This window comes from Leptodactylus fuscus, chromosome 6 (genome assembly GCF_031893055.1).
Source record: "Leptodactylus fuscus isolate aLepFus1 chromosome 6, aLepFus1.hap2, whole genome shotgun sequence".
Classification (NCBI taxonomy): domain Eukaryota; kingdom Metazoa; phylum Chordata; class Amphibia; order Anura; family Leptodactylidae; genus Leptodactylus; species Leptodactylus fuscus.
The window spans coordinates 138028444-138051680 of NC_134270.1; the positions used below are offsets into that span (position 1 = coordinate 138028444).

At 43.8% G+C, this 23237-nt stretch overlaps 2 protein-coding genes across 2 annotated transcripts in view; one reads left to right on the forward strand and one right to left on the reverse strand.

The window, feature by feature from the left end:
- Nucleotides 1-13505, reverse strand: part of PLEKHH3 (pleckstrin homology, MyTH4 and FERM domain containing H3) — a 49482-nt gene extending 35977 nt beyond the window's left edge. The window contains exon 1 of the mRNA XM_075277376.1: nt 12495-13505. Coding sequence (XP_075133477.1) covers nt 12495-12632 — 138 coding nt within the window. The 5' untranslated portion in view covers nt 12633-13505. The remainder of the gene's footprint in view (nt 1-12494) is intronic.
- The window catches only part of TUBG1 (tubulin gamma 1), a 549244-nt gene that overhangs the window by 61320 nt on the left and 464687 nt on the right, over nt 1-23237 (forward strand). The window lies entirely within an intron of this gene.

The window sequence follows — 23237 nt, forward strand, 5'->3', positions numbered from 1 at the left end:
CCAGAAACTGGACAGGGGCCGGAAACCTGGCAGTCAGTTTTCAAACCCATTGACTTGAATGGGTTTGCAAAGTGACCGCCTGTGCATGCAGAAGACAGAAAGCTGTCAGACCGGGTCCGGCCGTGAGCGACGGTGAGCGTTTTATGCTCTCCGCTGCAAAACCGGTTTTTTAAAACCAGACACAGAGTACTGCATGTCCGACTCTGTGTCCGGTTTTAAAAAAACGGTTTCGCGGCGGAGAGCATAAAACGCTGCTGCTCACGGCCGGACATCTTTCAAACCCATTCAAATGAGTGGGTATGAAAGAGTCCTACAGGTTTCCGTCTCCTGCCTCTGTTTTGTGCAGGAAACGGAAACCTGCAGAGCAGAGACCGGGCGCAGATGTGAACGAGCCCTTACCTTCTTATATCAGGTGGTATTTACAAAGCTCAACTCCACCACAAAACGGTATCATGACCACCAAAAAGCAATGTCTAACACAAAATTACTTCACAGGTTCCTCCTATGAAATATAAAGATTGAGTCTTTAGTAGTTGATACCTTTTTAATGGCTTACCAGGTTCCTCCTAGTAAATGGAGATTCTTAAAATACACACCTGTCAATTTGCATCAGTTCGGACATGCTTGGTATACAGGGAGAGTCTACTGAAGTTTGAAAGCACTAGGCCCCGACCACTAGGCCCCAACCACTAGGCCCCGACCACTAGGCCCAACCACTAGGCAATATCCTGTTGCCATTACACGCCATTTATAGAACTGGTATTCTATTATATGATGGTTAAATCTTTGGGCCTCTGGAGTTTAATACAATGTTGAAGACGAGAGGCGTCTGCTCCCTGCTTCATCATTCAACCTCTATATCACCTTCTGGCAGCTTGTTGGATGCCGCCATCACCAGAATGGTTTGTGGCGAAACTAAGCGAATTGAGTATTTGTGTTTTTTGTTTTTTTTCCATGTATCTTGTGAGTACCACAAGGAGTGGGACATTATAAAATGGGGGTACTATGAGGAGCCCATTATACTGTTGGGACCACAATAAGGGGAAATTATACTTGGGGGGGCCCCGTGGAAGGTGACATTATACTAATGGGGCCACATGGAGAAGAATATTGTATTGTGGGGGTGACAGGAATATTATACTACGAGGGCCATAATGAAGGAGCACTATACTGTAGGGGCCCTGTGTAGGGTGACATTATACTGATGGGACCACATGGAGAGGAATATTGTATTGTGGGGGTCCATATGGATGGGAATAACATACTGCGAGGGCCATAATGAGGGGGACATTATACCCTGCGAGCCACAATGAAGGATATTATATTGTAGACATCATAATAAGGGCATATTATATTGTGTGGCAGGGGTGAACCTACCCCTTTCCCTGCCCGAGGCGAACGACAGAAAGCGGAGGAGGGCGGAGCGGAGGAGGCGTGGCAGAGCACGAAGGGGTGGGGGGTGAAACAAAGGGGGCGGGGCTTAGCATGTTCGCAGGCAGAGAGCAGGCAGGGAAAGGACCTGCTCTCTGCCTGAGCGTGAGGGGAGGCTGCCGGAGCAGCGCTGCTTCAGCGGCCTCCCCAATCCTCCGCTCAGTGCTAAGCCAGTCCAGGACAACTTGTCCTGGACTGGCTTAGGTAAGCCAAAATGCCGCCCTCCCTGGGGCCCTGACATAGCGCCGCCTGAAGCAGTCGCTTCAAGTCGCCTCATGGGATGTGCGGCGCTGTTGTGTGGGGGCACAAGGTGACACAGGAGGGGCCAAATGGGAAGGGTTGGAAGTGTGACTTATGACACCTAAATTTGGTGCAGATTTTGTCCCCTTTTCAGTCATGTTAATATGGCTGATAGAGAAACCCATATAAACATGCATATATACGGTAGATATCTTAAACTTCTAAGACACTATGTATGAACACGTACAGTAAGAAAGAACTAACAAAATGCACATTACTTTCTGAAAACAAGGGATGATACAAAGAGGTGAATCCATTTGTGCTTATTGTGCACAGTTCTAAGATCTGTTAGGTTCCCCTTCAATAACCTTAGGTACTTACCTATGAATAATAATACAACAACTGTGTACTAATGTGTCTGCCAAGACATGATGGATCTGTGAATATTTAAGGATTCCATTTCCTGGTAGGAGGTTATACCAGGGTAAACTGAGGTAACTAATGATATCCAGTTTTACTTGTGGCTGTGGGATATTTACTTGGACGTAGGAGTAAATCACTTCCCTCTTGCAGCGGTGACCTGGAAAGACTTGCTGCTCTGTATGCAATGTGGTTTCCACACCGCTGCCTTTGAACTTGCAGGAAAAGACCAGTTCAAGTACTGTCAGTGGTTGGAAATAATGGTGCAATATCATTGCCCAATAGTAAGGTCAATATATGCATTGTTCCCCGCTAGACAGTAACCCATAGGTGGTCTAGTGACTGAAAACAGGAGGTTGACACCCTGGAAAAAGGTGATGTGAGCTCCTGATTGTGATGTAGGTTATCCGGGACATCCCTTTAAGTAATTTGCAGTGGTGTGTATATACAACTATGCCTTTAATGGAACCTACCACTTTTCTCAGCTGCACTGATGCTGCGTACTTTGACTAGGACATTTTAGGAACTGAGAGGAAGAAGTGTTGGTGAGACGTAGGAAGCAAGAAGGAGGAAATATGTTACGTTTCTCTCCATTTAGAAAGTTGTGGAATTTACAGCTTCTTATACTGGAAACCCAATCAGCTAAAGACAGCTTTAGTGTTGTTCTGCAGTGAGGAGATGGGAGGAATATTTGCTCACTTTAGAAGACATGTGCAAGAAGATACTGTGGGGGTCTTGTTGTATGGACCTCATTGTTATGTCTCTGTCTTTTGGCCTCAAGACATACAGGGTACCCTTTCTGGATCTGTATCCTGAAATGAGGGCATTGCAGACATTTTTGTGGACAGGTGGAGGAGTTAAGCACACTTTACAAGAGAAAGCCTGGCCCTAAGAGGGTGACACTGTGAGTGACCAATTAGTACCATAAGAGCAAAAATCGCTAGATGTTTCATAACTGGGCTGCTGCATATCTTGTAAGACTTACGTCTTACATCTGTTTTGCAACACGTTTGTTTTTGTATTCCACATGAAATGAAAATTCTGGAGCATCTTTTCTTATGACTCTGCATTGTGCCATTCCTCTATTATTCCTACTAGAAATGTATGTGGTTTGGTTTAGGGGAGGGGTGTCCCAACATACTCTGGCATGCTCCAATCACTGCTGACTGTGCAGGACACACCCCTTTGGTGTCGCAGAAAACACCTTTAAGAACTGAGGGACGATTCTACTATATCAAACCCCTGCAAAACACAAACATGTTTTACAACATGTAAAATTACACAGCACAGTCATAAATTCTTTATTCCAAGTGACGACATGCACATGCTATGCTGTGACTAAAGAATTTTGGCGCCACGGAGGAGGTTTCTCCGGTAAGACAGGTTGAAGTTCTCTAATACTGCAGAATTACATCTTTAATCATCCTTTGCCAGATGCACATAGCTCCTGGTATAAAAGTTCTACTGAGTTAAAGGGATATTAAACCTAGAAGACGTGGCTTATAGAGGTACTTTTATAGGAACCGCTATGTATTCCGGAGCTTCCAAGATCTACAAATTTGGGAACTGATAGAGGCAGATGGTATTATAACCTCTGGGATCACCACTAGAAATGGGAAAACCTATAAAGATTAGTTTTGGGTTTGGCCCAAATATTCTTTTCAGACCCCAGAGTATAATAATCGGAGACCCCGGGGAATAAAAACATAAAAAATTACTGTTTCTTACCTGTCCCCCGGCTCCTACACTGTCTTCTCTGCTGCCATCCTTCTTCTAGGACGTCAGACGTCACATGACCTGCGACACAGGCCGGGTTCATGTGACGTCAGAGACGTCAAACGACTAGGAAGGAGGCTTGGCAGGATCATGGAGAGGTAAGTAACAGTGTTTTTTATGTTTCTTACCTCTCCTGGTCCGCCAATCATTATACTTGGGGGTCCGAAACGGGCCCTGTGGCAGCTGCCTCTGCTGCTATGGCGGTAGTTACGCCACTGCACTTTGGGTTGAATAAGCTCATCACAAACCAGAAGAGGAACTATTATACCCTGAGGTCTCTTCAGACCCCATAGTATAATAAGTAGAGGCCCAGGCAGCGCCGCACCTCCCATGAGGCGACCTGAAGCGAGCGCTTCAGGCGGCGCTATGCCAGGGCCTCAGGGAGGGCGGCATTTTTGCTAAAGTAAGCCAGTCCAGGACAAGCTGTCCTGGACTGGCTTAGCACGGAGCGGTGATTAGGGAGGCCACTGGAGCAGCGCTGCTCGAGCAGCCTCCCCGCACGCTCAGGCAGAGCGCAGGCAGTCTCGGGGCCTACTCTCTGCCGGTGAACGGCGCTAAGCCCGCCCCCTCTGACAAGCCACGCCCCTCCGCTAAGCCACACCCCTGATCCGCCCCCTCCCCCGGCGGCGGGGGGGGGGGCGGCTTTCTGCACTTCGCCTCGGGCGGCGAAAGGGGCAGGTTCACCCCTGGGCCCAGGGGAGGTGAAGAAATCTAATAAGCAATCATGCTCACCTTCACTCACCTCTCCTAGGAATCATCCAATCAGAGACCTCAATGGTGACCCTTGGGCACGTCGCATGATCTAGGAGGCTGGAAATAGACCCCACTGGAAGCTGTGAGGACACTGGTTCTTCACTTATCATACTCTGGGGTTTGGAGAGACCCCAAAGTATAATAATGCAGGTGCCAGACTTCCAAATTTTCTGGTTTGGATCAAACCTGAAACTTTTGCAAAATTTTGGGTCGAATCCAGTTTGTTTCACACCAGTTTGCTCATCTCTAGTCCCCACCGCTCATCTATGTTGAACTTCAAATGAGTATTTTAGCGTGTTTGTATCTAAAATTCAACAATTTGCATCTGTTCTTCATCTAAAGCTGCTTCTTCGTGAAACATTCATTACCATTTTTACATTTCCAAGAAATTGATATGGCTTTTACATGTATATGGAGCGTTAGATGAACGCAAGATCCCGTAAAATTGTTGAATCACATAGGCCAGCATATCAGCATTTAGCATATAAGAGGCAATGAGAGGGCAGATTCACAGCTTGACAAGTACTTATTACACAGCAACTTCTCTCTGTGACAACTAGCTCCGTCCTCCTCAGCTTGACATCAAATCTGACATCTTTATCACTAAAAAGACAGGCGTAATAATCGCATCTCGTCCAACAGGTTCTCCACAGCCTCCAGCAATCTAATGCTTAGAGCCGCTCCTTACACAATTTGTACAGAAACAGTCACATTCCTTCGTACAAGTCACCAGGTTTTCACAGAATACCACACAAAGGCAAAACCACTTCCTCAAAGCCACCCAACGACTAACGTGGAGCTGATTTTCCAAAATGACTGTGTGGGCACATGGTAACCCAATGCTTTTTATAGTACACGTCACGTTATATTGAATATGTGTATGTAGTGTGGCGACAAGTTCAGGTTAGGGCAAGGCTTCTTCCCATGAGCTGTTCCTATAATTTATTTTGGAATTGCCATTTATCCGCCTCCTTAGTATAGGTTCACTAAAGGGCAAATTAAGTTCAAGTCTGTCCAAAAATGGGAGATAAACCAAGGACTCTTCTGATTTGTGGTTTTGGGGTGAGAGATATAATATTTATGGGTACAGTATAACATGGTCCTTTTGTTAATAAATGAAGTCTACGTTTTACATTGGATCCTGTGTTAGATCCTACAATCATCTGATCCATAGCGGTATAGTGGATGTGGTCCATTTTAGATATTAGGTATATGCCATGATGAACAGATGCTGATCAATAAAATCTTAACACAATAGGGATTTAACCCTTAAATACTATCATGGTGTCTATCATACACCACTACCATAGACATATCATTATGATAGACACCATGATAGTACTTAAGGGTTAATAAAACACAATAGAAACTCAAGATGGCTACCAACAACTCCAGCCAGTCGGTACGTGTGCCTGAATCGGTATATTTCATTCAGAACTGACTGGTAGGGATGAAGATTGGCACAGTATGATGGTTTCCACTTTGCATGTTCCTCAAGTATGGCAGATTTACACAATAATCTTAGGCTTATTCCCATATATCTGACCATAAATTGGTTTTTATGTCTTTCCTCTGTCATGGAAGAAAATTGATGCCAGAACAGATCTTAGAATTGGCTACGTTTTGGATATCTAGGCAGAAAAAACAGCATGCAACGTTCTTCTGTCTGGCTATATCCAGCCATTGACGCCAGTGCATACAAATGTCATGTGGTTGAGCCATAAAAGAGTTGTATATTAGCCAACAGATATAAAGGATAGGAGAGATATTTATTAGGAACAGCATATTCCTCACCACCAGTCTTTATATTCCCCTGGTGATGGCAGTTGTCGCAACTCAGTTGTCTATGAAGATGTCTTCTACTACCAATACTCTCATGTCTGTGGTTGAGGGTGTAGATGTCTTCTACTACCAATACTCTCATGTCTATGGTTGAGGTCACAAAGGCCTTGGCACATTTAGATCAGTCCTATTCTTTTTTTTCTAGCCTGAAAATGCATGTTCATTCTCATTCTAAGCTTCAGCTCTGGTCCATGTTTCACCAATATACAGACCACAGCAAGATATCTGGTAGAACTTGTATGGGGTTGTGCAGATGAGGGTGGACCATGATATATCTATCTTCATCAACATCCAGCTCTCCGGCCATTGTAAGTGAGGTCTCACTCTCCCTTCCATGGGGTTTGTTGAGGTGCCTCTTGGACTGCTCCGTTACTCAGATTAGGATGCCATTATCCACTACTCCAGTCTGGGATTCCCCACTGGGCTCCTGTGTTCGGCCTTCTATCAACACCTTGCCCTTTGACAACTTACATACGAAAAACCCAGTGGGCACCAAAAAGCCAGACTTCAGCCTCTCATGGCACCACCTCCCTTAGTCACCTGCGCCTCGTGAGCCAGCTCCATTGATATGACCATTGTTCTTACATGCACGGGGGTCAACTCTCCACACCACAAATATTCAAAAATTCTAAAAATAATGCCATTAACATCACCTTTTCAGTTAACCATTAACAGGTATCAACGACTGAGTTTTTATCTCTGACTCAGCCTACACCTCTTTTGTCCTGGTCTTCATAGCCCCATCCCCCATTTGCCCTGGGTGGCCGATCATCTGTAATACATCTGGTCTATGTTTGCAATATGTGAGCACCATTCATTGCCATCATCTACAATGTGCATCTGGATCTACAGATGTAGCATTGCTAAGGACTTAAAGTAGATTATAGACTAATATTAAGGTCTCATGCCTCTAGAATATCTACATGCCACAAAGACACAGGGAGTCCCTGTGGTTGAATACTATGGAGGTATTTTTCATTATATTTTTCAAAGGGAAAACCTTCATACAGCATATGATAGAACATGGTACTTTTTTTTTTTTCTTATGGCTCCACAGACTTATGTGGTTTCCGCACCGTGTACTTAGGTGTAAAACAGCTGTGTGCATGAGGCCTATTGCTACGTTCACATTGGTGCTGTTTTCTTAATTCTCGGCCTTATGAAAAATCAGAGATCAGAAAAATGGACAAAGATGATCCATTCTATAGGGGCAATGAATGAAGTCCCAGGGAGGGACTCCACTGACCACAATAGGGTCAGTTGCGTGGATTTTTTCGGGATGAAAAAGTCAGTATTGTAGCACTTCTTCAGCCGGTGATTTATGACGGATCTCCAGCATAGATATAAATGTAGCCTAACACTTAAAGGGATCCTATCATTAAAACTTAATTTTTTTTGCCTGCCATGTAGGAATAACCTTAAGAAAAGCTATTCTTCTCCTACCTTTAGATGTCTTCTCCGCACCGCCGTTCGGTATATAATCCGGTTTTCGTCGGTATGCAAATGAGTTCTCTCGCAGCACTGGGGGCGGTCCCCAATTCTGCAAGAGAACTCTCCAGTGCTGCCTCCATTTTCTTCAGGAACGGGTCTTCTTCCGACGGTGGCTTCAAACTTCTAGGCCTCGGGCAAAGCCGACTGCGTGTGCCCGTCGGCCACAGAAAAATGGCTGCTTACACAGTATTGTAAGCGGCCGTCTTCATGTGGCCGGCAGGCATGCGCAGTCGGCTGCCCGCTGGAAGAAGATGCGAAGAAGACCCGTTCCTGAAGAAGATGAAGGCGGCGCTGGAGATTTCTCTCGCAGCATTGCGGACGCCCCCAGTGCTGCGATAGAACTCATTTGCATACCGACAAAAAATGGATTATATACCAAACTGCGGCGCGGAGAAGACATCTAAAGGTAGGAGAAGAATAGCCTTTCTTAAGGTTATTCCTACGTGGTAGGCAGATAAAAATTCAGATTTAATGAACCCTTTAAAGAGTTGTCAAAGACTGGACAATATCTATTGATGTATAATATCCATTAATAACCCGGTAAAGTTCCAAGGGTAAAATATACAAAAGGACTATGCTCCTGGATCAAATGCTTTGACTTGGAATGACCACAATAATCTCCAACTCCCTCAGTGTTGGAGCTATACACTCTGACCAATAGGTTGGGTAGTGTTGGGTATGATGGGATCGTCCCCAGATAGAGGGTCGCATTCAACCAGTGCCCGACTGGTCAAGAAGAAACCAAAGCTGTAGGAATAAATTAATAACCCAATATACTTAACAACTCTCCATACGTGGTCTTAGCAGCCTGTAAACCTCTTAGGCCAGTTATTGGCTGCAGCGGACACATTATTGATACAGGTCTGCTGGAGCCACAGGTAAGTAGTGTTGTAACTGCTCTCACATCATCATTTTAACACACAAAGGACAAAGATTTATTGCTGGTAAGGTGACAATTCAATGCAACAGGCCTTACAATTTCAAAGGACAAATCTGCCTAGTTGTCCACAGAAAGCTGGTTGAGCTGGGTTTGTTCCCTAAGTGTGCCGTAACATCTCTCATTTCATTTCAATGGCCCCTTATAATTAAGTTATGGGGGGGAGCTGCAAAATTGCAGCAACTCAGTTTGTTATTGTGTGACCATACCTGACCCCTACCATTAGAAAAAAATACAATACGTATAAAGCTCCATTAGTCTTCTGGGTATCACAAACCAAGATATATGGAGGTAAATGTAGTATAATGATTGTGTAGCACCAACATATTCTATAGAGCTTTACAGAGAAGGACAGTCGCTGTCACAATATCAATATGTCCTTTGGAGTGTGGGAGGAAACCCACACAAATACAAGGAGAACATACAAACTCCTTGCAGATGTTGCCCTTGGTCAGATTTGAACCCAGGACTCCAGTGCTGAAAGGCAACATTGCTCACCACTAAGTGGTTGGGACTGTAATTTTTGCAATGGATTCTAGACCATGTAAGCAAATATTTATCCAAAGTGCATCACTGTGTCCCTGCCTATTTTCATATGTATGTGTTTACCCATATGTGTGCTGTAAGGAATAGGTTAGAAGTGCAAGGCCAGCAAACCTCCAGCCCAGAGGCAGCAGATGAGGCATGTGGGTCTCATTACAGGGAGCTTCCCCGCAGGCCAGATACTGAGGGGCTTTGTTGCCGCTCCGAGAAGCCAGGTGCTGACCGTCTATTGTGAAAATGAACGCTGAAGGGTTGCATTGATGAGCAAATTCCCAGATGCAGGCCAGCAGATTTCTTTTCCAGAAAATCCATTCCTTTGTGAAGAGAGTGTGAAGGAATATACTATTGATGTCCTGGTGTGTGAAGACCGGCCATTATTCAGAGGCCAACATATGACTTGAAATGCAAGAGGTAGCAGCCTGGAACAGGAAAAAATCAATCTTTTTCCATCGAGGAAATTCAGGATTTTAGTAACTCTCCGTGAATAGTACTGAGCTGCCCGACAAGGCTGGCACTGTGTGGTGTCATCATAGAGGATAGCACAGGGGTGGACTGAGAGTGGTCTGGGCCCCCAGGCCATAACGGTCATAAGCCAAATAGCATTTATCTTTTGACACCCTGCACTATGCACTTTCATAGCAATGGATGGAATCGCACAATGTGTGACTGATCGAAGACCAAAAATGCAACTGTAATGCAATAATCAATATTTCCATTGACTTCCATAGAGAAAATATGCCCATAGGGACATCAATTGTATCACACAACTAAAGGCCTACAGGATTGAATTTGGGTTGTCCAGAAGGGAAAATTTAGTAAAGGACTCAGGGTCAGTAAGAAATAAAGAGAAACAATTCTGACCCTGCTATTGTGGTATTGAAGTCTACCAGGTCCACGTTGCTTTCTTCTGGTTCCATCTTGAGCCTACCATGCATGTATGGGTCCAAGATATTCATAGACCTATACATTTCAGTAGCCCGGGCCACAAAAAAGACATGAATAGAACCTGCTCTGGGTTTTGCTCACAGATGGACCCATGAAGCCTCAAGAAAATAATAGGTCAGCAAGGTACCCATTAAAAATACACCGAGCACACTGATAAAGCACACCAAAGTGTGCACGGGGGCTTATACACAGGAAATGCCCATTCAGCCCATCAAGGGTCAATGCTACAGCCAGTCAAGAGGACCAGGAAGAGAACAACAAAACCCAGTAAGTGCCAGAACTGTAGCATCAAGGATAGGATAGATGGGATGAGATTTGCTTCCTTTATTTATTTTTTTTTTAACCCACTCTGAGCCCTTTTGTTCTGCTGGACAACCCCTTTAACAAAGACAAAAACGAGGCAATAAGAACATTAAAATTACCAACATGTCATACAAGTGGCTGAACTGCAATACCAGGATCAGCCAATAGACAAGAGTAGCACTGTTTTTGATGGAAAGCAACCATGGTTTTTAGGGTGTGTTCACATGAGTTGGATTTGCCATGTATTTACTACAGAATCTGCACTTGCTGACACTTGGATTTCTGCCAGGGATGTGCAGTGTGATGTGCCATGGATCTGGGCGAGGATTAGCCCTATTTAATGGGGCTCTTCCACGTGGGGCTAATCCACAAGAATAAGCAGCATGCGGGACAGATGACTGCATACATACACTGGCACGCTGCAATGTCGCACTTGCAACTATAGGCATGCACGGGATCACACAACACAAGTATAGTATGGCAACCTTTGTACAACAGGATATTAGTCATGTTCCTGTGGGATCTTATCCCTAACATCTAAATGATTTTTATGCCTTAAGGGAGAACATCTAAGACATGACTTTCCATTTGCACCAATATTATATGGCAGAAATATCTGAGGCCATTGTGCGGTATGAGTAACAAGTTGGCCGAGAACTTCCAGGGATTCGCACCTTACATCTGCACATACCTGTCACTCTATAGATTCTCTCATGTCAACCTATGGATTAATGTGGATTTTAAGGCTCGATAAATCCATCACACACACACAGAAGTCACCGCACACTCTGCTTTAATAGCTATGGCCAGAGCCAGAGGAAGTCATGGGCAGGATTATGGTGACACGTTAACCCTTACTTTCCTGCTAAGGCCAACATCACCAGGCCCCGCCGTGACAAGTCAAGTCCAAGCAACAAAACAAAATAAACACAACGTTCCAGCCCAAGCTAACACTATCACTACACACATTTTTACCCTACTAAGCGATAAACCTCTGTACTGTTGCACAACAAGCACATATGATCCAGATGGCCGACATGCCTGAGACATTTCAATATGCATGTCCCATTGCTATGCTACATGGAAGAACATGGTCTTTATTCTGCACCTACCATGAATATTGCCCGGGGCAAAGTAACAAAACTGTAAAATGTAGCAACACTCAACCTGGCAAAATTCCCAGAATGGTCGCCATAGTAAAATCAGTTTACCCTAAATAAAGTTTATGTCAAATTTGGGACCCAGCTGCTAGATTGGACCAGGACTATACAACGGACCATATAAACAGCAATTTTATAACTGTCTGAGATGGTTAATAGTAACAATACATACTACAGTATACAATATTACACATACACTTCCCAATCGGTTGCTCAGATTTCATCTGATTTTACCAAAATTTTACGGACAATTCAAAGGATTGCATTGGATTGTATCTGGTCATTTTTGGCACTATTGACATTGTGTTCACTACTACTGATGCTACTCATTCTTGCCTATTTATAATGCAATGATTTAGCTTACCGCATCTATAGCCAAGGTCAAAAATGGAGAAAGTAGTCTACCAATAAAGCACGCTTCCAGGCCGTTAGACTGTTAAATCATTCATTACAGACCGGCGGCTATTACATGAATTAATAATTCATCGCAGAATTCAGTCATCTACAATTTGTAAAAGCGGCTTTGACAACTTAACTGCAACTTTTAACATTGTCTTATTTAATCTTCCTTACGATTTCCCGGGTCATCGCTGGTAAAGCAGAGGAGATGACAAGAAATAATGGTAGCATCATATACAATGTAGCACACTTACGTTTCTGTTGGTCATCTGGATACCAGGACTGCTCATCTCAAATGATTCCTCTTCTTCCTCTTTCTCCCCATATTCCCTGCCCAGGAGGGTAAAACCATGCCTGCAGCAAACCCACCACCAGAAACCTTGTAAAGGCATTCAGAAGGGCCCCTCCACCTCTCTCCCCCCACCCTGTGCTTTAGGCTTAGGTGGTTCACATCTGACAATCTTCAACCCCAATGGAGAATAAAGCTTGGAACAGTTCTGGTCAGTCGGATATAATGTTGCAAAGACAAAAGGAAGACCGAAAGACCCCCGTGAAAAGAGCAACACTAGCAGTCAGTGGGAATAAATGGGATGGTATGACAAATAGATTTCGGTTCTGAATAAAAGGACTTATAATCCAAATGACTTGAAGATCTGGGAGATGGATCCAGTGTTAGGAATGATCTGTCACGCCAAAGGTGGACAGAGAAGCCCTCCTATGAAGATCATCAGGGGTGCAACCGGAAGAACAGGACACTCTTCTCTGAGCAATCAGCCTTAGGTTGGAAGGAGGGGTCTTGGCATCTAGTGGTGCCCACATCTGCAACCAGCACAGCCTCACAACTGGCAGGAAGGCATGATCTCACCCCCGATAGCACTTGGCAATGTAGGCTTTCCTAGTGGTGTTCTGATAATCCACAGCAGGCACGCACATCTGGAATTACAAGGCACAGGTTATGCTGGACCTTTTCTAAGGCTTGTGCCAGGCTCCAGCGGCAGACACAGGTTGAATGAGCCCTTGCCAGGTGTAGTGCATAGTAACCCTGTGGTTTTTACTTGGATAATATCATCGCCTTTAAATCCATAGAAATCCAATTTTTTTAAAAAAATAAAAAGTATTAGTATTTTATAGGAAAAAAGAAGAGATCCCAATGAAGACGTGACTGCAGCTCTGTCTGTAACTACTTCCTGATGAACAAGGAGGGAGAAGGAAAAGAGTGGAGGGAGAATAAAAGGGAGGGAGTGGAGGAGGCTGCTCCAACATAGGCAGGCAGCAGGCAGGCCCTCCTCCTCCTCCTGCACATTAGACACTCACTACCATGTGGAGGGGGATGGGATCGAGTACTGCCCAATGGCACAAAGTCTACGGGTGCCTGGAACCAATAGCAAGGTGGAGGTGTGTCGCCAGGTTGTGCAAAACCCTGCTCTGAGTCTACAGCTTGTTGCATCATGTGCCCCTTGGCAGCCCACAAGGGGAGGAGGAGGACAGCCAGCTGCAGCACTCTGCTGCCCCATGTATTTAACCCCTTGACAGCTATTTGACGCCTCGCTGCAGAGCAGAATGAAATAAAGCGAAAATATCGCCTGTTTATATTAGTCAATTACAGATCACATTGTATCAATTCGGTAATATGTACACAAACATTGCTAGGGTTGTCTCTATGTCAGGTTCTATATACACTGTAATAATAAATTATTAACTTGTGTAATGCGATAAGGGAAATGCATAAATAGCAACACCTAATACAGTGAAAACGTCTTGAGACGACCACCCAAAAGCGTTTTAAAAAGTGGTCTTGTAAGGGGTGGTCTTCTCATAGAGGTGATCTTTTGGATGGATTTCACTGTATAACATATATATATATATATATATATATATATATATATATATATATATATATATATATATATTAGGGTGGTCTCATGAAAGAGCTAATCTTTTAGAGAGAGGTTTCATTGAATATTCTATCTATCATCTATCTATCTATCTATCTATCTATCTATCTATCTATCTATCTATCTATCTATTATCTATCTATCTGTCTAACTAGTCTATCTATATGGATATACATTTTCTCGATATATATCGTAGCAACCCTTTATGTGTGAATAGTCTCCGTAACAAAACATCAAAACATGGAAACCATGAGGAAATTACCTTTGTCTTTCCTTTGTCGCTTAGCGAATCCAGATGTTTTACGATAACCTGTGCCAGCTTAGACTAAGCACCGGCTGCTATAAACAGTGACTTGTTTCCTGCTGATACAAATAATATCTTATATAGGGAATTGCCCTACTAAAAAGACAAGTCACTTAGCCAACGGGCTCATGGGGGAAGTGGTAGAATTGGGGCCCACACACTAGGTGTAAATGCCATAGCTAGTATGCTATTGATCCAGTCCAGCCAGTTAGTGGTGACAAAGGAAACGGCGTAACTTTCTGCTATAAACACGTCTAAGGGCTAAAAAGCGCCAGGGGAAAAAGGGTGTTGTGCTGTCATTTTCCTATAGTGCGTTTTGCACTTCAGCCACATAGTTTAGGAGCTTTATAGTGTAAGTAATGAGCTTTTGGGGTATAATTTTTGTAGCAGTTTTTCAGAATTGAGCAATTTCTGCTTTGGTTTTACAAAAAAATCTGCAGCACAAAGCCATGTTGTATAAGGGCACTCTGATATACAGGCCATATTTATGAAGACTGGCATTACTAACACCAGTGTTTATAGCCCCGCTGCCGACAGAGGGAGTGCTTCATTTATGAGGAGGGTCTTCATAAATGACATGCATCCTCCGCTGGTCCGTGAAGGAGAATTCAACACTAGAAAACATATCTTCCTATCAAGGCATGAATAAGTTAACATGTATTACCTTTTCACTTGCCAAAGGGGTGTGTATGTATGTATGGGGTGTGTATGTGTTTGTATGGACACCCCCACCCACCCCCAGAATTAATTGGTTTTATACAAATGACAAAATTAGTGAGATGGGGACACTAGAGATGGGTGAACCTCTCAAGATTAATTTCATTTCGGGTTTGTGTGGTGTGGGACCAATATTCGTTTTGTGTCGAGCAAGTATGAATCTGACCTGGCTTAAAACATAGTGTAGAACACAGTCAGGGCTCCTAGGAACCTATCTATAAAACAGTGTAGAACACTGTCAGGGCTCCTAGGAACCTATCTATAAAACATAGTGTAGAACACTGTCAGGTCTCCTAAGAACCTGTCTATAAAACATAGTGTAGACTACTGTCAGGGATCCTAGGAACCTATCTATAAAACATAGTGTAGAATACTGTCAAGGCTCCTAGGAATCTATCTATAAAACATAGTGTAGAACACTGTCAGGTCTCCTAAGAACCTATCTATAAAACATAGCGTAGATTACTAACAGGGCTCCTAGGAACCTATCTATAAAACATAGTGTAGAATACTGTCAGGGATCCTAGGAACCTATCTATAAAACATAGTGTAGAATACTGTCAGGGCTCCTAGGAACCTATCTATAAAACATAGTGTAGAATACTGTCAAGGCTCCTAGGAACCTATCTATAACATATAGTGTAGGACACTATCAGGGCTCCTAGGAACCTATCTATAACACATAGTGTAGAACACTGTCAGGGCTCCTAGGAACCTATCTATAAAACATAGTGTAGAACACTGCCAGGACTCCTAGGAACCTATCTATAAAACATAGTGTAGAACACTGTCAGGGCTCCTAGAAACCTATCTATAAAACATAGTGTAGAACACTGTCAGGGCTCCTAGGAACCTATCTATAAAACATAGTGTAGAATACTGTCAGGGCTCCTAGGAACCTATCTATAAAACATAGCGTAGAACACTGTCAGGGCTCCTAGGAACCTATCTATAAAACATAGTGTAGAACACTGTCAGGTCTCCTAGGAACCTATCTATAAAACATAGTGTAGAATACTGTCAGGGATCCTAGGAACCTATCTATAAAACATAGTGTAGAATACTGTCAGGGCTCCTAGGAACCTATCTATAAAACATAGTGTAGAACACTGTCAGGGCTCCTAGGAACCTATCTATAAAACGTAATGTGGAACACTGTCTGGGCTCCTGGGAACCTATCTATAAAACATAGTGTAGAATACTGTCAGGGCTCCTAGGAACCTATCTATAAAACATAGTGTAGAATACTGTCAGGGATCCTAGGAACCTATCTATAAAACATAGTGTAGAACACTGTCAGGGCTCCTAGGAACCTATCTATAAAACGTAATGTGGAACACTGTCAGGGCTCCTGGGAACTTATCTATAAAACATAGTGTAGAACACTGTCAGGGCTCCTAGAAACCCATCTATAAAACATAGTATAGAACACTGTCAGGGCTCCTAGAAACCTATCTATAAAACATAGTGTATAACACTGTCAGCGCTCCTAGGAACCTATCTATAAAACATAGTGTAGAATACTGTCAGGGATCCTAGGAACCTATCTATAAAACATAGTGTAGAACACTGTCAGGGCTCCTAGAAACCTATCTATAAAACATAGTGTATAACACTGTCAGGGCTCCTAGGAACCTATCTATAAAACATAGTGTAGAACACTGTCAGGGCTCCTAGGAACCTATCTATAAAACATAGTGTAGAACACTGTCAGGGCTCCTAGGAACCTATCTATAAAACATAGTGTAGAACACTGTCAGGGCTCCTAGGAACCTATCTATAAAACATAGTGTAGAATACTGTCAAGGCTCCTAGGAACCTATCTATAAAACATAGTGTAGAATACTGTCAGGGATCCTAGGAACCTATCTATAAAACATAGTGTAGAACACTGTCAGGGCTCCTAGAAACCTATCTATAAAACATAGTGTAAAACACTGTCAGGGCTCCTAGAAACCTATCTATAAAACATAGTGTAAAACACTGTCAGGGCTCCTAGAAACCTATCTATAAAACATAGTGTAGAACACTGTCAGGGCTCCTAGGAACCTAAAAATAAAAATAATAAAATTTGTACTCATATTCCATTACCTCTTCTGTGCCTCCATGCAGCATCCAGCACTCTCTCTCCACCTTCTCGGTGCTCTCTGTGACATCATGCGCCCAGGGGGTCACCTCTGAGGCCTGTGTTTGGGTCTCAGTGGTGAGTATAAATTTTTTTTTTATTGGCACCTATTTATTTTTTTGGCATCTCCCCTGGGTCTCTATCCTGAAGAAACCCTAGAGTATAATGCACTGCTATTTTTGTTTATCCAAAGCAGATCACCATTTTATCATTTTCATTAAAACCCAAACAATTTTGAATATACGGGTCCAATGTGGCTCGTGACTAAGTGATTCACCCATCTCTATTCAACACTGCTGAATTTTTTGCCAATACCTTATTTCAGGGACACTAGACCTTGGACAGATGTTATCTGAAAGGAATATATTACATACAATACCACAATATATTCTCCTTATCTCATGCATGTGTGATTATCACACTTGATAAACCGATATGGAGCCCTGACCTAAAAACTCATTAGAATCAAATTTAGAGTGTTAGCTTTTCAGACATGCCCCTACATGTGTGTATAGTGTCTGTCTGGACGCCTACATCTGGATTATAGACCACATTAGAAATCACATGGATTGTCCTTTTCACACATTGTGGTAGCCTTAATGCGATTAAGAGAGTCATCAATTGTTTTACAGACTTAATAGGATCAGGTTCTTTATAAGTCAGACTGTCTTCCTGAGACAGCACTTTTCTCCTATAAAACAGAATAGGATTTTCCAGTCCACCCTACAGACCGCTCGCTCACAACGCTAATAGCTAGATATCTTTCAAAGGAATCCTTTACTTTCAAGTCTGGATTACTCTCCATACTGATGGGACTCCAGAGACATCTGTAGGATCAACAATAGGATTTTATGGGAATTCCTTAATCCGAGCCAAGACCCTGTTAGTTTTGAGATGTGGAAAAGGGGCTAACCACCGTAAAGAAACCACAGATACCTCAATATTTGGCAGCGTTAACTGCATGTGAATGTATTCACTTGGTGATTTTATAGTCAGCAAAATCCAGCATTAGTGTATTAGTGTATCAGATATAGAAGGGGAAAACTGTAACCGAATACAGATAAGATATTCCCGGCAGACACTTCTCCCTGAGCTCCTTTTTGAATCTGCATTTGTCTGAAATGCTGCAGCAACTAAAGACATATTTTCCAATTCCGTCCAATATTTAGTATAAATTTACTTACCCACAAAAAGCCACAAACCAAAATAAATTAGGGGGATTTATTAAAACCAGTGATTTTTTTCACAATGGAGTATGCTTGTCATAAATTATATGCAAATAAGTTCTCCTTGATGGAAAACTTGCTTTAGGCTGCATGCACACGGAGTTACGCCGGGCTTGTAAAAATACTCATTGACAACCATACATGCGAGCGCACCGTACGGCTCCCGAACACTTCCCATTCACTTCAATGGGAGCGCTCGTAACGCCGGCGTTACGAGCGCTCCCATTGAAGTGAATGGGAAGTGTTTGGGAGCCGTCTGCTGCGCTCGCGTGTACGGCTGTGAATGAGGATTTTTACAAGCCCGGCGTAACTCCGTGTGCATGCAGCCTCTGGCTGGGTTCACACAGAAACCCGAATGCAGATGTGAACCTAGCCTTAAGTGACACTTTTTGTTAGGCAACTTTCTATAGATCAATGCCTTGTTTTCAAGAACATGATCCAGGATTATAGTCATACCACAATATATTTTCCAAAAGGATGTGTGACCCATCTGCAGGCAGCTATTTTGGGGTTACTGCCTCTCAACAGTGTGAAGAAGGGGCTCTCTTTGATTTGGAGGAGATATTCTGGTTTGGCTTTAATCCCAGACAATGTCACTAGGTTTCTTGAGAATTGGTGAGGAACGCCCCCCCCCCCCCTTCCCCAGTGCTAGTCTATGGACAAGTACTGTCAGGAGAAGGGGGAGCCGTTCCTCACTGCTTGGTGTCATCGCGGGGTGGTAAGGAACGCCTCCTCTCACGGTACAGCGCAATAGATGCTACTGTCAGGAGGAGCATTCCTCACTGACTATCAGAAACGCCCTTCTGACAGTGAAGAGCTACGGTAATGGCACCAATAGCTCTTCAGCGAGGGTCACAGAACGGGAAAGCCGATAGTGCAGTGAATTCAGTGCACTGTCAGCTTTCTAGCGGTATATTACACCCAGTGGCGTAACTAGGAATGGCGGGGCCCCGTGGCGAACTTTTGACATGGGGCCCCCCCGACACCGAAGATCTCGACCGAGTCCCTCCTACGCATTCCTGCGCGCTCTATTATGTTCCATAGTGGCCCCTGCACACAGTATTATACCCAATAGTGGCCCCTACAGGACTAAATACTGTCATGTCACCCGCTGACCGCTATACCAGGACAAATTGTGGATAAAAAATCTGGTCATGTGCATTACAATTTAGTAACTCCATGTGCCTCATATTAATAGCAGTTAACCCCATCATCTCCCTCACATTAACCCCTGTGTGCCTCACCATAAGAGTTACTGATATGTGAGAGACATGGAGGTAATAATAAAGTATCTTCATTATTATTACCCCCATATGTCTCACATATCAGTAACTCTTATGGTGAGGCACACAGGGGTTAATGTGAGGGAGATGATGGGGTTAACTACTATTAATATGAGGCACATGGAGTTACTAAAACACAAGTAATCACCCCATATGCCTGACATTAATAAGTAACCCCAGTACGTACCTGTGTAGCTTTAGTTTCACTTTCCTTCTTCCTTTCTTCCTCCAGTGCAGGACGGCAGGAGCTCGGCAGGGATAAGCCCCGCCTCCTCCTCTCATTGGTGGGCAGAGGACAGCAGAGAAAGGGAGGGGGGGAGAGGGGGAGCGTCCTGAAGCGCTGACAGGAGCCAGAGCTGCAGCTCCTGTGTCTCAGCCGTTGCTGCAGCTTCGGGGCCCCCTGTTGGTGGAAAGTATTCCACCAACAGGGGGCCCTGATCATTATACTCGGGGGTCCGAAAAGACCTCCGAGAATAATGATAGCAGCGGTAGCAGCTTTCACCGGGCCCCTAATGTCCCGGGCCCTGTGGCAGCTGCTACCGCTGCTATGGTGGTAGTTACGCCACTGATTACACCGTATATGCCCGAGGACGTCCCCCAGTATATACTCTTATAAATCTCCAGCAGCTCAGCCCTTATTACACAGTACGATGTTCTGCAGTTCAACGATGATTTTTAGGCCGCCATTTATCACCATGGAATTTACATGCAAATTGATAACAAGACTTTGAACAAAGATAATCTCTGTGATGGTGTGATCTAGAACAACCTTCATTTTATATAAGAATATTGCTTTATCTATGGCAATTGGGGTTCTCTGGTTGACAAAATCTACAGTACCTTATAAGGGAATTCAAAGTAAATGGGGAAGGGGTATATACTGTCAATGCATACTTACAATGGAAGGTTCTGACATATGCTACTATATATTCTTACAGTAGTATATGTCTCCAGCACTTCTCATCGCATCTATAGGACCCAACATATTTATGCATCTTATAGACAGCCTATTAAAGGGGCTTTCCAAGATTATAATATGGATGACCTATACTTAGGATAGATCATCAAAATCAGATTGTTGTTGGTCTGACCACTGGTATCCCCATCGATCAACTGTTCGGCCACATGTTTTGAAACAGTGCTGTGGACAGTGTCAGACCGAGATGCCTAGGACCTACTATACAGCTAAATGCAAATATTACCGCTCTCTCATTCACAAATTTATAAAAATGCACTAACACATATTTTATGTGCCTTGGACCATCTGTCCGTTTTCCCCAGTTTATTATATAGGTGCAGAGGCTGCATGAGATGCTATACATTGCCTATCTTTATGTAATGCAGTGAGCATACTGTCTTGCAAGGGTTGGGGGTGGGCACTGGTTACTGTCTTGCAAGGGTTGGGGGTGGGCATTGGTTACTGTCTTGCACGGGTTGGGGGTGGGCATTGGTTACTGTCGTGCAAGGGTTGGGGGTGGGCACTGGTGACTGTCTTGCAAGGGTTGGGGGTGGGCAATGGTTACTGTCTTGCAAGGGTTGGGGGTGGGCACTGGTTACTGTCTTGCAAGGGTTGGGGGTGGGCACTGGTTACTGTCTTGCAAGGATTGGGGGTGGGCACTGGTTACTGTCTTGCAAGGATTGGGGGTGGGCACTGGTTACTGTCTTGCAAGGGTTGGGGGTGGGCAATGGTTACTGTCTTGCAAGGGTTGGGGGTGGGCACTGGTTACTGTCTTGCAAGGGTTGGGGGTGGGCACTGGTTACTGTCTTGCAAGGATTGGGGGTGGGCACTGGTTACTGTCTTGCAAGGGTTGGGGGTGGGCACTGGTTACTGTCTTGCAAGGATTGGGGGTGGGCACTGGTTACTGTCTTGCAAGGGTTGGGGGTGGGCACTGGTTACTGTCTTGCAAGGGTTGGGGGTGGGCACTAGTTACTGTCTTGCAAGGGTTGGGGGTGGGCAATGGTACTCCCAGCAGAGGAATACCCTGTGATCAATCTAAAATAGTGATGACATGTTTTGGGCACCATATTTCCAGCCAATTGTAGAGCACAGTGGTAACATCATTCTGCATAACGTGGCATCACTGTGGCCAGTTATTGGTTGTCATTGTGATAATATTGCAGGGGATCCAAATGAGTGACATCACAGGGACAGCGCCAATATAAAAAAGCAAATTAAAAAACTCAAAAACACCTTTGTCTGAGCCAAATCCGATCCTGTACTAATCTCATAGACCGCGCCAGATTCGTCCGGGTACCAGTTATGTTTGATCTAGTCGCAGAAAGAATATGGTATAAGCAGGTTTATGGAAGAACCCATGGATATAGCTGTCACCGGACATTCAAGTGATATCTGATGTTTGTAGTGAGCAAGAATAAACACAAAAGAAGAAACCAGAGTAGAAAATAAAGATTCTTACCCCTAGAAGTAAATGATAGGAGCGGGTATCATGAGGGCTCGGACCAGGCCGCTCCATCTCTCTCTGGACCTATCCGCGTCTGAATAGATGTACGCTCATTTTGGTAAAACCAGCTGAGCAACCTAATCTGCGTGGCCATCATCATCATCATCATAGAATAATGACCTAGCCCTATTATCCAAATTAGATTTTACGATAGGCATAAAGTGCCACGTGCACACTACAGACAATGCATTGCCAAAGGGCAAACTGCTGAATGCAAGCACCTATAATAAATTAAACATATGTATTGTAGCAAAACAATACAAACAGTTCCCCCCTAGATATTAAATAACATTATACAGACCATATAATGGAGCCCATTTAACATTAGCCAGCTGGTTCCCCCTGTGAGCACTACAAAAGGTTCACATATGTGTATGCGCCCATTAGAAGTAATATCTGCATTATTGTATCAATGTGTACCTATGTCTTTTATTGGAGCAAACCACTGGAGAATAGGTGATGCTGAGTTGATGGTACATCCCTGACAAGGAGTTCTAGGTACATAAGGGGAATAGACGGTTAATATCTCCCTTCCTCCGAAGAAGGATGGAAGGAAAACAGTTCGGAGAGTCCGGTATTGCTCAGTGGTCGGGAGATGGGATTCATCCCTGCTCACCTTGTCGAAGAGAAAGCATGCTTGGTGAGGATATGAGGATAAAGTTATATGGGCTTCATAGCGACGACCTAACCTGCAGCCTCAGATGGGACAGGACAAACCTGAAGATATATATTCTGCATCTAGGAACTTGTGGAATGAGAGTAGTGTATATAACACTAGTTAAGTGGAAGACTACCTTAGCAAGGATGACGCAGACTGTCAATGGGAGTACCATCAAGATCAGCTCCAGACCTCTGTAAATGATGTATAAGAATCGTAGAAAAAATACAAATACTGTATATATATATATATATATATATATATATATATATATATATATATATGTATGATACACTCACTTTAAGATGTTAAAAACCAACGCCTGGT